The sequence below is a fragment of the Penicillium brevicompactum genome (genome assembly GCF_028827555.1).
Source record: "Penicillium brevicompactum strain IBT 35665 chromosome Unknown utg000001l_segment0_segment0, whole genome shotgun sequence".
NCBI classification, from domain to species: Eukaryota; Fungi; Ascomycota; class Eurotiomycetes; order Eurotiales; family Aspergillaceae; genus Penicillium; species Penicillium brevicompactum.
In genome coordinates this window covers 4,516,449-4,531,277 of record NW_026623203.1, presented here as the reverse complement: position 1 = coordinate 4,531,277, position 14,829 = coordinate 4,516,449, and the positions used below count along the sequence as shown (strand labels likewise).

At 51.3% G+C, this 14,829-nt stretch overlaps 5 protein-coding genes across 5 annotated transcripts; 2 read left to right on the top strand and 3 right to left on the bottom strand.

Moving 5' to 3' along the window:
- Positions 1–420: 420 nt before the first annotated feature.
- sidD (nonribosomal peptide synthase SidD) lies at positions 421–6,707 on the bottom strand (the record flags this gene model as incomplete). The annotated part of the gene is made up of 2 exons (XM_056950797.1): positions 421–6,225; positions 6,279–6,707. The coding sequence occupies 2 exons, from the start codon at positions 6,705–6,707 to the stop codon at positions 421–423; spliced, it is 6,234 nt and encodes a 2,077-aa protein (XP_056816712.1).
- A 1,845-nt stretch (positions 6,708–8,552) lies between these two features.
- sidJ (putative siderophore biosynthesis lipase/esterase) lies at positions 8,553–9,656 on the top strand (the record flags this gene model as incomplete). The annotated part of the gene is made up of 2 exons (XM_056950796.1): positions 8,553–8,603; positions 8,655–9,656. 2 exons carry the CDS (start codon positions 8,553–8,555, stop codon positions 9,654–9,656), a joined length of 1,053 nt encoding a protein of 350 aa, XP_056816711.1.
- Positions 9,657–10,466: 810 nt separating this feature from the next.
- N7506_001499 (putative glycerol dehydrogenase) lies at positions 10,467–11,524 on the bottom strand (the record flags this gene model as incomplete). Its single annotated transcript, XM_056950795.1, has 3 exons — positions 10,467–10,666; positions 10,725–11,105; positions 11,164–11,524. The coding sequence occupies 3 exons, from the start codon at positions 11,522–11,524 to the stop codon at positions 10,467–10,469; spliced, it is 942 nt and encodes a 313-aa protein (XP_056816710.1).
- A 742-nt stretch (positions 11,525–12,266) lies between these two features.
- On the top strand, positions 12,267–13,289 carry N7506_001498 (inositol oxygenase; the record flags this gene model as incomplete). Its single annotated transcript, XM_056950794.1, has 2 exons — positions 12,267–13,178; positions 13,233–13,289. The coding sequence occupies 2 exons, from the start codon at positions 12,267–12,269 to the stop codon at positions 13,287–13,289; spliced, it is 969 nt and encodes a 322-aa protein (XP_056816709.1).
- A 626-nt stretch (positions 13,290–13,915) lies between these two features.
- Positions 13,916–14,794, bottom strand: N7506_001497 (uncharacterized protein; the record flags this gene model as incomplete). The annotated part of the gene is made up of 1 exon (XM_056950793.1): positions 13,916–14,794. One exon carries the CDS (start codon positions 14,792–14,794, stop codon positions 13,916–13,918), a length of 879 nt encoding a protein of 292 aa, XP_056816708.1.
- Positions 14,795–14,829: the final 35 nt, after the last annotated feature.

The window sequence follows — 14,829 nt, the reverse complement described above, 5'->3', positions numbered from 1 at the left end:
ATATACTTCTAAGCATGTTTAATCATATTACATATTTCATTTATTCATATCTTCACCTATTTTATCTATTTTGAATTGCTCGCATAGCGTTGAGGTTCGGTCTGGGGGTTTCGAAATCTCCAAGGCTGCTCATCCCTCCCTGCCCGATTTTGGAAGTGGTTGGCTCCCTTGGAAGTCCTGCCCAGGAGGGGCCATCGAGTCACTTCACTTCATCTCCGAAAAATTGAAAAATTGAAAAATTCAGCCCTCCGAACATGTAATATTGCCTTACCCTAAAGCTAATCCCGGAAAGCTGTGACCTTAGAAATGTCAGAAGCAGTGAGCGCATCGTGTAAAGATACAAGATATTTAGAAAAATGCGATAAATTATCAATTCTATATGCTTAAAAAAATTCAAAGCTTGAGCTTCATCTAGTATACTCAAGCGCTGAGTACCAACGGCTCTCCCCGGCACTCTGACAGCTCTTGAACCGCCGCAGCGAGCTCATCAAGAGTCGCGTCCACAAATGTCGCGTCCCTTTCACTTCCAACAAATCCGACATGCATCTTTCCACCCTTAACAAACGAGACAGCCTTGAGGGGATAAGCAGCATCTCCATGGGGATTCGAGATGTCGACCTTAGCAGAAGAGCCAGCGAAAGGCATGTCATCGAAGTCATCCCAATCTTGATGGTGCACAATAGAGTCGAAGGAGCGCATCTCAGATGACCATTGAGAGCACTGCTTGGAGATCTTGTCGAACCCAAGGAAGTCGTGCGCAGCAGATTCAGCACTCTGCTTCTGCACAAAGCGCAAAAGGTCCATCGCGGTCCACTGGGCCTCGAACATCACTCTGACAGGGGTCAGTTGGTAGCAAGGACCAACGACGTTCTCCACGTTGGCGAGATCGATGGTTCGGCCAGAGGTCACTGTACCGAATGTGACGTCTGGCTTGCTCAGACGACGAGCCAGGACAAGCGCCCAGGCTGCGGTGAGGACGTTGGCAGTGGTGATCTCTTGCACGGGTTGGAAGTTGTCAACTGCCTTCTCGTGGAAGATCGCCTTGTCGGTGGGGTGGACCGTGGGGCCATCGAGAACAGACAAGGATGAGTCCTTGAGCAATTTGGTCCAGTATGTGACTGCTTGGGTTTGTAGGCGTCCGTCGGATACACGGGCAATGTATGAGGCGAATGGCTCAAAGTCAACGACCTTACCGCCCGTGTACAATGTCTCCAAGTCTTGAAGCAGTCGAGGCAATGACACACCGTCATACTGAGCATGTGAAAGACCCAGAACAAGACACTGCTTACCATTGTCGCCCGCGACATGGAAGATTTTGAAGAACGGCGATCCAAGCTCGAAGTTCGATTCAACGTCGGATTTGCAAAGGGAGGTGACATAGGACTCAATATCCTGATCTGTGTTGTGCATAAACACATGAGCGGGTGTCTTTTCCAAGACAACTTGAAGGAAGTTTGACTCATGTTCAATGAACACGGTGCGGAGAATGTCGTGGGTCTTCACCAAGTCATCGCAAGCGCGCAACAGCTGTTCCTGGTTGATACTCTGATCGAAGTAGAGCATCGTGTACTGGTAAGATGTGCGTGGGGCGTTGACAGTTCCTCTAATATCCATGGCCTGAGAATCCGTGACGGAAGAGACATCTTGGATAGACCAGCCTGGGTTCACAAGCTTGGGTCGAACAGTAGAAGCCAAGAACATCTTGATGTCCAAGTTGCTGAGAGTGCCGAACGGCTTGTATGTTTGCACGTTCTCCTTTGCCTGGTCCACTTTCAGCACCTTGGCAGCATCGCCCAGGCGCATGTGCTGGAAGATGTCGGCCACTGAAAGGCTGTGTCCATCTGTTCTCAGGCTTGAGACTAGCTTCATCGCTAACACGGAGTCACCTCCCAGGCGGAAGAAGTTGTCATCGACATCGATCTGTTCGGGACTGAGTCGGAGAATCTTTGCCCAAGCCGCCTGAAGGATCTTCTCTGTGGGCGACAGATTCGTCTGCGCCAGACCCTTCGTCCATGCCTCCTTGAACCCTTCGCGAAGCTGATCAAGAACGCTCTGAGGAATCTTCGCCGCCAATCGGTTGAGCGAGGTGTGGTCGAGCTGGTCGAGCTCTGTGGGAAGCGTGCTGACCACGACATATGCTGAGGGGGCCATGTACGATGGCAAAGAGTCGCGAATATATTTGTCAAGCTTCTTCAATGACACCGCGAGGGTGAGGGGAATCGTATCACAGATGAAGGTGTTCTCCCCGCTGATTTCATGCTGCTCAGGAATGACCCTGATGGTCTCCTCTTGTGACGCGGGACTCTCAACGAAGACAACGAGTTCCTGCTCTGTCACCTTTTGTGTGCCCTCTCTCACTGGTTGGAACACAGATGCTGCAGCACGGGTAGTTGGTGGGAGATGCTTGGTGAAGTGGCTCTCGAGATCCGCAATGTCCACCGCATGGCCTTGGAGCGGGACAACGTTCTCCTTCCTACCCACGAAAATGAGGCTACCATCGTCTTGTAATTGAACAATGTCACCTGTGGGCTGCACCTTCCCACTGCGACCGACACATCCAGAACTACCAGCTGTGAGCCAGGCCGGAGTTTCAAGTGATTCACCAGAAAGGCAAGCGCCCTCCAGCCACAGCTCTCCAGCACCGCCGATAGGGGCCAGAAGTGCCGGGTTCCGTGCATCACACACCCAGGGGACCACAGCACGAGGATAAACTGATCCTTGCTTCACGCTGACCGCCGCCCGAAGATTCCCCGACGACTCGTCAACAGAAAGGGGAGCAGCCTGGTTCCATTGCCAAATCTGATCGATCTCAGCTTCGGGAAGGCAAGAAATCTCATCAACTCTCTTGTCAAAGCCTTGAGATAGCTTCAAGCAGGCAGTCTCCAGCTGGGCAAGAATACGTTGCATCTGCGAGCCTTCAATAAGAGTGCTGTCGAAGCTTGCGCAGACCCTCAATCCCCCCTTGCGAATTCCAAACGCTACCATCAAGGGGTAGGGGTTAAAGTGCAGGGCCTCGCGAACGACATCTCCGAGTTCGAAGCCAAGCTCGCTACCCACGTATTCGGGATCAGGCTGAATGACCAGACCAGTACCAGCCTCACATGCATACTGCGCATCTTGGCTGACCTTTCTAATGTTCTGCATTCCCATGTGCTGGTAGGACGTACGAGCCAGAATCGCCTGCTGAACAGTCTGCAGGTAATCTTGGACAGAGCTGGAACGGCGGACATGAATGCGAATGGGAATTGTTGCAATCAGAGGTCCAACAACGCTCTCGACACCAGGCAGAGGAATGTCACGGCCAGTGAGGGTCTCACCAAACACGACGTCATCACTGCCTGTGTATTGCGATGCGACAAGAGCCCAGGCGCCGCGGATCAAAGTCGCCATTGTGAAAGGTGATCCGGCACCGGTTTCGAGAGCGATTTGATGCTCGATCAGACCCGTGGGGGTAGGCATGAAGTCTCGGGATGGGAGACGGGGGAATTGGGGGCCAACGGCGCCCTTCAACTCTCGCCTCCAGAATTCATGCATGGCGGTCTCATCTGTGTCACGCACGTACTTGACGAAGTTCCGCATCTGTGTCTTGATTTCGGGAGATTGGTTTTGCAAGGCATCGCTCACTTGCTTGAGGACGATGGGCTCCGACCATCCGTCATAAAGAACGTGGTGGACGGTCCAGATCATGTACCGCTTGCCGTCGGTTGCGCTGGTGACGATACCGTAGCGAGCTAGACTCTGGCCAAGGTTCATTCTCTCACTTCGGTCATTCTCGAGATATTGTTCAAGGTCTGTCGAGTATCTCCACGAGATACCTTCATTGAGCACGATTTGTTGGAGGCCAGGGTCTTGAAGAGGAGCTAGACGAGAACGCAGAATGGGGCTTGCCGCGACGACAGTCTCCCACGCCTTCTTCCAAGCATCGGTTTCAATGTGTGATGGGATACATGCGACTCTCTGGGCAATGTATGCCTTGGTCGATTTGAGCGAGAAGGTGAAGAGCGATTCCTGGGTGGGAGTGCAGAGGTAAATATCCTCCACGTCATCCGAAGGGACACCACAGGCCTCTGCGGCTTCCGCACGGGCACTGTCAACAGATTGAGAGATGAGAGAAAAGGCCGGGATTTCAACTTCAACCTCAGAGGTACAAGGCTGAACGACACTGGCCATGGCAGACAGTGTGGGTTTTGCGAAAGTACTGATGACGGAAAGATCGAGCTCTTGAGACCTGCAAACAGAAACAAGTCTCATAGCTGCCAGAGAGTCACCACCCAATGCGAAGAAGTTATCATCAGGGCGGATAGTATCAACATCAAGCTTGAGAACTTCACCCCAGCTCTGCCTCAGACGCTGTTCGATCTCAGTGAGCTCCCGAGAGGCAGTGCTGGCTGCACCCTGGTCCAGCTGGCGAAGATCCACTGTCGCGCCAAATGCTCTAAGCTGCTTGCGGTCTGTCTTGCCTGAAATCAACACTGGAATGAGGTTGACAGGAATATATGTGGTTGGCACCATGTAGCGCGGCAGAGTCTTTGCCACTTCCGTGTTGGCATTTGACAGGACAGTACTCAAGTCGCTGGAAAGCTCATCCAGAGCCAACTCGGTCTGCCCGTGTCCCTTGGGCTGGAAGGCGACAAACGCTACCAGCATCGGCTGACCACCATAGTCTTTCGGCGTGATGACCTCAGCAATGATGTTGGCTTCCGCGGGCAATGCGGCCTTCAGCTGGCTCTCGATCTCACCAAGTTCAACACGCTGACCACGAAGCTTGACTTGGGTATCCTTGCGACCGACGAAAACAATACCTCCAAGTCCATCCGGGTCGTATCTTCCAAGATCTCCGGTCTTGTACAAGCGGCCCCGACGACCAGCGTATTGTTTGTGGCCTGCGACCAACCAGGGAGGATCATTGATGAAAGCGGCGGCAGTCTTCTCAGAATCGTTCAAATAGCCTTGTCCGACGATTGGGCCTTCGACAAGGAGCTCGCCAACACCGCCGACTGGGACCAGCTCATTGTGGTCATTAGGGTTGGCAATCCAGATGGCAGCTCCATTGCCAGGACCGATAGAGAGATAATCTCTGCCGGTCGCGGCACTGCTGTTGACAGTACATCCGATGGTGCATTCACAAGGCCCATAGCCGATAATGATTCTTGTGTCTTTGCCCCAGTAGTTGGCATCCCTTGCGGAGACAGCCTCACCTCCGAGACCTAGGCCGCTGAGTGACGCGATGACGTCACTGTCCAGAATACGTCCAACAGATGGAGTCAGGCCTGCGTAGTTGATTCTCATTTTTCGGATGACTTCGTTGATATCGTTGAGTCGATCCTCATCGGAAGGGATGCAGAGGCATCCGCCGTTTCCAAGTGTCAACAGCATGCTGTCAATGCTGACATCGAAGGCATAGGAGGCAAAGTCAAGCACCCTAGACTCGGGGGTGTATCCAACTGCCTTTGCTCGAGGGATAGCACTGCTGGTGTATGTTTCGTGGGAGATCTTGACTCCTTTTGGAGTACCCGTGCTGCCCGAGGTGAAGATGATATACATAAGAGCGGATGAGGGCACGGCCGGGAGGGTGGAGATAGATGGTGATGCTGCCAAGTTGGCAAAAGTCTCTTCTTCAACAACCAAGTGCTTGCCTTCTGGCATAATGGTCAAAGAGAGCTCATATTGTTTGCGTGATGCGACCATTGCTTTCGCGCCGACCTGGACTGCCATGTTTTGGAGACGGGCAAGCGGCAATGTTGGATCCATCAGTGCAAGTGTAGCACCTGCCTTCATAACTCCGAGTACGGCGACGATAGTCCATCGGGACTTTTCAAAGCAAACGGGAAGCACGTCGTGCAGTTCGATACCCATTTCTCGAAGGGAAACCGCGACAGAAGTGGACCACTGGTCGATCTGGCTGTAGGTCAAATTGCCATCCCAGGAATCAATTGCGATCTTATCGGGAAATTCGCGAGCTCGGTCGGCAACCATGTCTTGCATGCAGAAGTTATATGTAGGCGGTAATTCATGGTTCCAGCTCCATATATCGCTCAAGTCACTGGCAGTCGGCTTGAGGCATTGTTCGATGGTTGCATCGGAGTTCACCAGGCAAATTCTGATGGTGTCTGCTAACGCCTCCACGTGGTGATTCACTGTATATGGCAGCATATTTTCTGTGTGCCACACTGGGCGAATTTCGAGTTGTCCATTGTTCAGACGGACTTCGAGGTGAATTGCACCCTGTGCAATTTAAGTTAGCAATGCAATACACTGATGATACATGGAATACGTACCTCATCTTTAACAGTTTCAGAGGTCTGCGACAATGTACTGGTGCTCAAGATCATGGACTTCGCGTTTGATGGTCCTGATGGGATAGATTTGAGGATTGCAGTTGTAACGTCTCCCACGTTACTTCCCAGGCCGTTCATGACTTCATTCATTGATAATTTGTTTATAGTTTGTTGGGTAGTGTCATTTTCGTCATTTGCGTAAGACCAGTCGTAAGAAATTTGACTGTCTTCACGGCTTCGCAACAGAACCATAAGCCATGACAGGAGCACGATGTCTTCCTGCATACCGGTCGGTGTCGCCTTTTGATCTGAAACGAGGCCCATCATATCGAATGAACTAAAAGCGTTGCCATTCATCTGTGGTGCCTTTTCGATTCCATTCGATGGCGCATTACTGATGTGCGCATCTTCGAGAGATATGAAACCCATGATGAATTCAGACCAGCACAGCTGCTCTTGGTACCTTGTAGGTAAAAGGAAAGACTCGGAGCTCGGCGGAGCGTGGCACGGGTCGGTGGGAGTGGTATGGGCGACCCTATATAGCCACCTAGCCACGGTTTTGGTCGAACTCTGCTCCACTCGCACCCAAGCTCCGAAGTATCAGGCTGTTTCTTGCGGGTATGTCGCATATCATCACCGAAATCGGGTATTGCGGGGTGCGGTGGAGGGTACACCCTTTCTGGAAGGCCGCAGCCCGAATCAGAGCTTGCGGCCGTTGCCTTCACATGGCCATTTGGAGATTGGGACTCTTCAGTGGCTGTACATTGTTCATACGCTACGTAAGGTGTAGGGTGTAATACAGAAAGGCCCCACCGGGTCCACCTCAAACTCGGGTAGAGCCTGAAACTTTCCGAGGAATTACACGCGAAGAGAAAAATTCCGCAATTCTGTTTTTATCAATCTTCGGGGTTTGACTTGTGTGATACAAAGTACTCCGTATCCGCAATGTGATTCAATTGTCAATAAACATTCCATCGACATGGAGGGTGGGCGAGTAGTTCAAGAATGGGAAGTTGCAACCCCCTTTACTCGTGCTTCACACTTAATAGGAATCCATGTCCGAGGTTTCGGACACCCTAAGAGGACCCATACTCATGCGTCTGAGTCGGAATAAACCGATGGATGGAAGCGAAAATCAGCAGGGTCTGAGATCTGCTGTCAGTCCGAGACCCATCTGCACGATCGCCTTTCGCTGTATTCTTGCAACTAGCTCAAAAATTCCAAGTTTGTGGACGGAAAACACAATACCCGCATGTACCGCAGCAAGCGTAGATTTATAAAAGAAAATTGCAAGAAACTAAGAAAAACAAATATATTTGAAAATCATTGAAAATGCGCAGCGCACGTTCCTGGGTTGATGTCTTGGCTCGCTTGTAGGAAGTTAGTTGGCCATATTACTCCGAAAGCCACATCATAGGGATCCATCCACTCGTGTACATTGCATCCGTAGCCTAACGGGGAATTGCAACGTCGCGTACAATAGTCTCGGAGCTTGTGCCCCCATACTCTATAGGCATCAAGTCTTCTGTATACTGTCTTTTTGCGATCTGATGATCCTCTAGGCAAGGATCATCCTGCAGTCGGGTAAGGCTGATCCCTAAGCATTTCCAAGCTCATCGACAGAAGTCTTGACCTGAAGGATGCAGGAAATTTACAGACCCGCATTTTGAGTTTTCGGGCGGGGCTATCTAATCAGATTCTTCTGCTTCTAGCCAATCAATCTAATCTGATCCGCTGATCTTGCCGCCTCGGGTTGGCACGGACAAGTCTGCGTATGCACCAGGCATTTAGTCTACTTTGTGGAGTCAACACAGCCAATACTGTGCCCGTTGGGAAATTCTCGGAAGCAGTGGCTGTACTAGCCGAAACATGCAAGCTGGCTGAGAGTCATTAGCCAGTGGATTTGTATTTCGTCGTACATTGTATTGGTTAAACGTGTACGGCTTCGTATACTATACCCGTAACACCAAATACACCCAATACCAAAAAACTTCGCCGGAAACACAAAGGTACCCAACTCGGGTGAAGTTCGTGAAATTCGTGGAAATTTGCCAGAATTACATAATATTTCGTGACAGGGGCTAATCTGATTGATAAGATGACATGAAACAATCCTCGGAAGTGGGTTGAACTCGGCTGCGAGTTGCCGTGGATGCCCACACTGTCGTCACGGAAAGACACATAGCCGATCCCACCCAAATCGTTCGATCAATCCATTCTTCACTCCTTCACACCCATTGACGCTTCACGCCACACACAACATCACCCTGCATCATGTCTAAATTCTGGCCCAAGGGAGGACTTCCCGGTATTCTACACCACTACGTAAGTTCCCCCGCGCAAGCTTCCTCACACTCGCCATTGACAAAATTCTAGACCGAAACTCTCGTCGCGTTCGAATATGCATCCTCTACCGTCCGCCAACCTCACAGTCTCCTCTTCGTAGGAGGTCTCGGTGACGGCCTCGCTACAACCTCCTACATGGCCGATATCGTGCGCGCCCTGCAAAACTCCGGATGGTCCCTTTTCACCTTGAACCTCACATCGTCATACCAATCATGGGGCGTTGGGCACTTGGATCGTGACACAAACGAGATCGCACAATGTCTCAATTACATCAAGAGCTACAAGGCGGATAAGTTTGGCGGTGGAAAACTCGCCGTCATGGGCCATTCCACCGGTAGCCAGTGCGTGCTGCACTATCTCTCTCAATCAAACCCCCACACAAATATCCCGGCCTTCGATGCGGATATCGAGCACATTACGCGTCCAGCTCTCGATGGCGCAATCATGCAGGCGCCGGTCTCTGATCGCGAGGCTATCTTTTGGGTGCTGAAGTGGGGTATTGGCGACACGACGCCGGAGAAGGCGCGCGAGACATATGATGAGATGGAGAGGTTGGCGAAGGAAGCTGTCGCTGAGGGCAAGCCTCATGATACCATGTTGCCGCTCTCTTTGACTTCGATGATCTACCCTGCCAATACGCCTATCAGCTGTCGCCGATTCTTGAGTCTGGTCAGCCCGGAGAGTCCTCAGGCACCGCAAGAGGACGATCTCTTCAGTTCGGATCTGAGTGATGAGCACTTAGATACCACATTCGGAATGATTCAGAAGCAGGGTCTGTTGAACCATAAGTTGATGGTGTTGATCTCTGGGAAAGATCAGTCCATTCCTGATTGGGTTGACAAGGATAAGATGCTAGCCCGGTGGAAGAACGCCACCGATCACGGTGGTAAATATCAGATTTGGGATGACAAGCACACTGGTGTTATTCCCAACGCGTCTCACGCACTGAGTAACGACGACCAGGCTGAGCCTCGGAAGTGGCTTGTGGAGAGGGTATTGAGCTATCTGAAAACGGCCGAGGAGAAGTCATAGTATGTTAATTGATATCCAAACATAAATATAGAAAGCATCTGTCATACTTTTCAAAAAACACAAGCTACCTACAGCCGCGATGACAACGCGGCGTGCAATTTATGCGTAACTTGCTTCGAACCAAAGAGCCGTGGACGCCCCTGAGTCCTGTTCAAAGATAATTTCAGGGTTATCGCTGCCAGTGCAGGTGGCCACTGCATCTCGCAAGGTCCTGGGTTTGATCTTATATCTAGGAATAATTAGCCCAAAAGACCTCGGGAGTTGCGGACAACTCGACAAGGCGCAGATAAACAACAAAATTCTACGGCGCAAACCTTGGAACTTTGAAGGTTCCTAACATGTCCCCAATCTCTAATTCTCCGTTCACGGCCTAGGCAGGACTTCCTTTTCTTGACCAATCACGATGACTCGACAATTACTTGGAACATTGAACTATTCCACAACTTTGGAATGAGAGCTGACAAGCCATCGACCGCATATTTATGAGGTAACCCGTGGACTGACTATGACATTTGAACCTTGAAAGTCAGCCATCGTAAGGCAACATGCCTTGTGTCTTGCCCAGGTGGTGAAGGCCATCTCTTCCAATATTGGGATCAAGTACGAGGTTATAGTTTGACAAGAACCTTGGAATGCGGACAATTGCAGCCCTGAAAGTCGCGGATGTTACACTGATGAAACATAGGAACTCAGTTTGGTCATCAGATCATAATATTTTCACTTTGGTATCTAAGCTATCAAACACGGACCACCATCTATACATGAGCCACGTCTATTGACCAACATTGCACTGTACATCCAACTTCTCGCCTACTGCTTATCGGGGAAACCGAAGGTGTAGCCGAAGGGAGGGAAGACAAAGCGCTGGAGCTTGCCCTCTGCCTTGAGACCGTCACTGTACTTGCGGAGCACGGCGAGATCCTCGTCATCCAACTTGATCAAGTCGGCACGGTTGGCCTCGATACGAGCGGGAGTCACGGACTTCGCGAGCACGGAGGATCCACGGGCAACTGGGAGACATACAGTTAGTAAAACATAGGAAAGATTTAAGGTATGAAGGATGCTTACTGTGGTAGCTGAGAAGAATAGAAGCCGGAGTAACTCCGCGCTTTTCGGCAATAGCCACAATGGGCTCGGCAGTGAACATGGGGCTACCGGTGCTGCCCAGAGGGCTGTAGGCGGTGATGTGAATACCGGCCTTGTTGCAGAAGTCGACAGTATCTTGCTGGGGAAGCGAGGGGTGGTTCTCGATCTGGTTGACGGCGGGAACAATGGTGGCTTGGGGCAGCAGCTCCTCGAGGTACTGGACACTGTAGTTGGAGACACCGATGGCCTTGACCTTGCCGTTGCCAACGAGCTTCTCCATGCTCTTCCAGGTGGTCACATGGGAGTGATCGTGGACGATATCACGAGACCCATCTTCGAGCTTGGGGAAGAGGGGGTGGTTTCCTGGAAGTGGTCAGCATTTCGCGTTCCGCAATTGCATGGCCAGAAGGTTACTGCTTACCGTTGGGGTTCATGGCAAGGGGCCAGTGTACGAGGTACAGGTCAACATAGTCGAGACCGAGGTTAGTCAGACTCTGCTGGAGGCCTTCCTCAACACGAGAGTGGTAAGAGGACCACAGCTTCGTGGTAACGAAGAGGTCCTTCCGTGTGACGATGCCAGCGTCAATGGCCTCCTTGATTCCCTGGCCGACCTCATTCTCATTTTGGTAGCACAGAGCAGCGTCAATGTGACGGTAGCCGACCTTGATGGCGTGGGACACAGCGCGAGCCACCTCACCAGGCTGGGATTGCCATGTTCCCAGACCGAGCGCGGGGATCTCAGCACCGGTGTTCAGCTTGAAACGGGTATCGCAGGCAGCCATTCTGAATATTTTGGAGAGAAAGAATTATTTACAAAAAGAACTTGGGCCAGCAATAAGAGGGGAAGGGCTCGTTACAAAAGAGGCCGAAGGGTCCCCCACGCGGGGTATCTCCCCGCGTCGGCACGGGGTTTTTTCCATCAATCACCACTTCCTTCGACTCGGTCTGTTTCTGTCTCGTTCCGATATTCATCCGGTCACTGCTCTTAAATCAGTAACCGCGCCCGGCTAGTTGAAAGGGCAAATCTCCCCGCAGACAGTTCCCGCAAACCAGATTCCACCAAAAGACTGCTGAGTCAGCAGCGGAAACCGTCTTCCAGCAATGTTCTTTCGCCTGCAGTCTTCTCCACCTGACATCACTCCCTCCACTCGCGCGGCTTAGGGCTGCCAGGACTGCCAATCAGCGTCCTTCCAGGGCACCACCGTCCAAACCTTCCTCCAGTACGGAAGCCGGAATCCGTGATGTTTCACAGCGATGATTCTCGTGCCGCAGAATCATGGCTAATTCGGGATTTTCTGGGGTAATCCTCAGCGCACAACCGCGGAGATCGGAAATCTGGACGCGATTTCCTGCTATGATCAATCTCGGTACCCCGGAGCCTATATATACGCTTCCATCCTAGGATCTGGTCTACTATCTTTCAAGCCTCCCTTTGATAAGCAAACAATCTCATTCGACGAGACTTGAAACCCTAAAATAAACCTCATCTGCACAAGAAGCACAAGTTTTCTTGATCAATTCACAATGGCACCCGTCGCCGTCTCCCCACAGGCCACCCCCGTCTTCCCCAAGCGGGATGGCCAGGCCCTCGAGGACCTCTCCGACGCCATCGACGAGGTCAATGTCCTCAAGGACATGAAGAAGCGTGAGGCTGAGAAACTCGCCGAAGACAAGGGTCTTTACGAGGAGTCCGAGTTCGACAAGGAGAAGGACAAGACCAACTTCCGTCAATACGAAGATGCTTGCGACCGCGTCAAGAACTTTTACAAGGAGCAGCACACCAAGCAGACCGTCGCCTACAACCTCAAGGCCCGCCACGATTTCCACAGCAAGACCCGCGCCGAGATGACTGTCTGGGAAGCCATGGAGAAGCTCAACACCCTGATCGACGAGTCCGACCCCGACACCAGCCTGTCCCAGATCGAGCACCTGCTCCAGTCCGCCGAGGCCATCCGCCGCGACGGCAAGCCCCGCTGGATGCAGCTGACCGGTCTCATCCACGACCTTGGCAAGCTGCTCTTCTTCTTCGGTGCCGACGGCCAGTGGGATGTTGTCGGTGACACTTTCCCCGTCGGTTGCGGCTTCGATGAGAAGATCATCTACGGACGTGACTCTTTCGTTGACAACGAGGACTACGGTCACAAGATCTACGATACTAAGTACGGTATCTACAGCCCTGGCTGCGGTCTCGATAAGGTCATGCTCTCCTGGGGCCACGACGAGTACCTCTACCACATTGCCAAGGAGCAGTCTACCCTCCCCGATGAGGCTCTCGCTATGATTCGCTACCACTCCTTCTACCCATGGCACAACCAGGGTGCCTACCACGAGTTCATGAACGATCATGACCGTGATATGCTCCGCGCTGTTAAGGCTTTCAACCCATATGATCTGTACAGCAAGAGCGATGGAATCCCCAGTATCACTGAGCTCAAGGTATGTATCATTTGTCAATCATTCAGGTTTCGCATGCTAATCATTCATTCACAGCCTTACTACATGGAGCTCATCAATGAGTACTTCCCCACCAAGGTCCTCCGCTGGTAGACTTTCCACAGTCGCCCTTGATGCGCCTTTGTTATCCATTCTTTCTTATGATTCCCCTTCTGGACTATTTGGGTCCATGAAAATATCCATGACACATATTGTCAATGACATGAAATGAGCGTTTCCTTTAGAAATATATGTTTTGTTTACTCTTCTACAACTCGATCTTCCTTTTCATCCTGGTAAAAGACCATTTCAACGTATGAATGTTGGAGAAACTGCCCAGGTGGAGAATTGCGGACGCACTAGCTACCCAGCGCTTACAAGTCATGCGTGCTCCATGGATCCTTACTCCGATCTCTTGACAAGTCGAAGCTACCTTTTTGGTGAATTACGGCGGTGTCCATGGTATCAATCTGGAGCAAAGAAAGCATTAAGTATTTGTCAAGTATGCCATGTCACAACCATAATCAGACACTGGGTCTCATGGGAATTCTTCGTCAGGCAAAGTGCAGATAGCCAAGAAACTGAGGTCGACCAGGTCTCTAAATCCTGTGAATATCGGCCTGTCCGTATGGGCGGTGTGCAAGGGACGCTGCCGCAGGGGAAGAGGACGATGGATGAAAGACGAAGTTGGGATAAGCTGCGGATGAGAGTTGACGACCTGTTGCTTCGATAGAAACAATCTAAAGCAGGGAATCCTCTTCCTTGTTTCGTCTTGGCATGTACTCCCATACGTTCAGCCACCAATTTCCATTGATAGAGGGGGTCATTACAGTTTCATATGCCCGACTATCCAGCCAGGAGATATTTCGATCAAACAGTTCCTTCTCCGATAGGGCGTTTAATCCCCCAGTCGGGGCAAGCTCTTTCTCAACTTTCTGTCGGGGGTCACATCTCTGGCCTTCTCCCAGGACACTGTGATTAGCCAATTCCGTGGATGCATGAAAGAGCCACTGGCTCTCCAATGGATCTAATCCACTCCCCAAGTTCCGCCACTGGGTCAAGTTGAAGCAAGCTTCAGAATCATTGATAGTGCGCATCTTTATGAGCCACGACATGCAACATTTGTCGCATTGTCCTTCGCGTTGAGGAGTCTTGTCATGGTCTCTGACATACTCTCCGACAAGGCTTTCGATGGACGCCTGAAACCCGGAATCCGGGCCAATCGTTAGACAAGGACATGTGTCATTACTGATTCGTTCATCCGTTTTCAGGACCCAGTTGAGTATTCTGTCTTTGGGCAAAACGAGCAAACACTGGCTTCGGATGTAGAAGTTCGGAGGATTGGACTCGGCTCGGGCGTCGAGTGAAAAGAGTGTTGTCTGGGGGAGGGAAAAATATTGTGGTTCGCGCTCCTCGTCGAGTTCTTTGTGTACTTCATGTTCATCTCCATCTCCTTCGCTTGCGTCTTCGTCTCTCTCCTCTTCTCCTGCCCCATGAGATGTCGTGGAGTCTTGGTCGTAGTCGGTCACAAAATGGTGTTCAACCCCAATTTCCACTTTGGTAAAAGAGAAGGCTTCAATAGGAATTCCAAACTGAGGTCCGCAGCGAAGCGCACGCATCGCGAGTTGGACGTGAACATAATAGATGCGAAAGC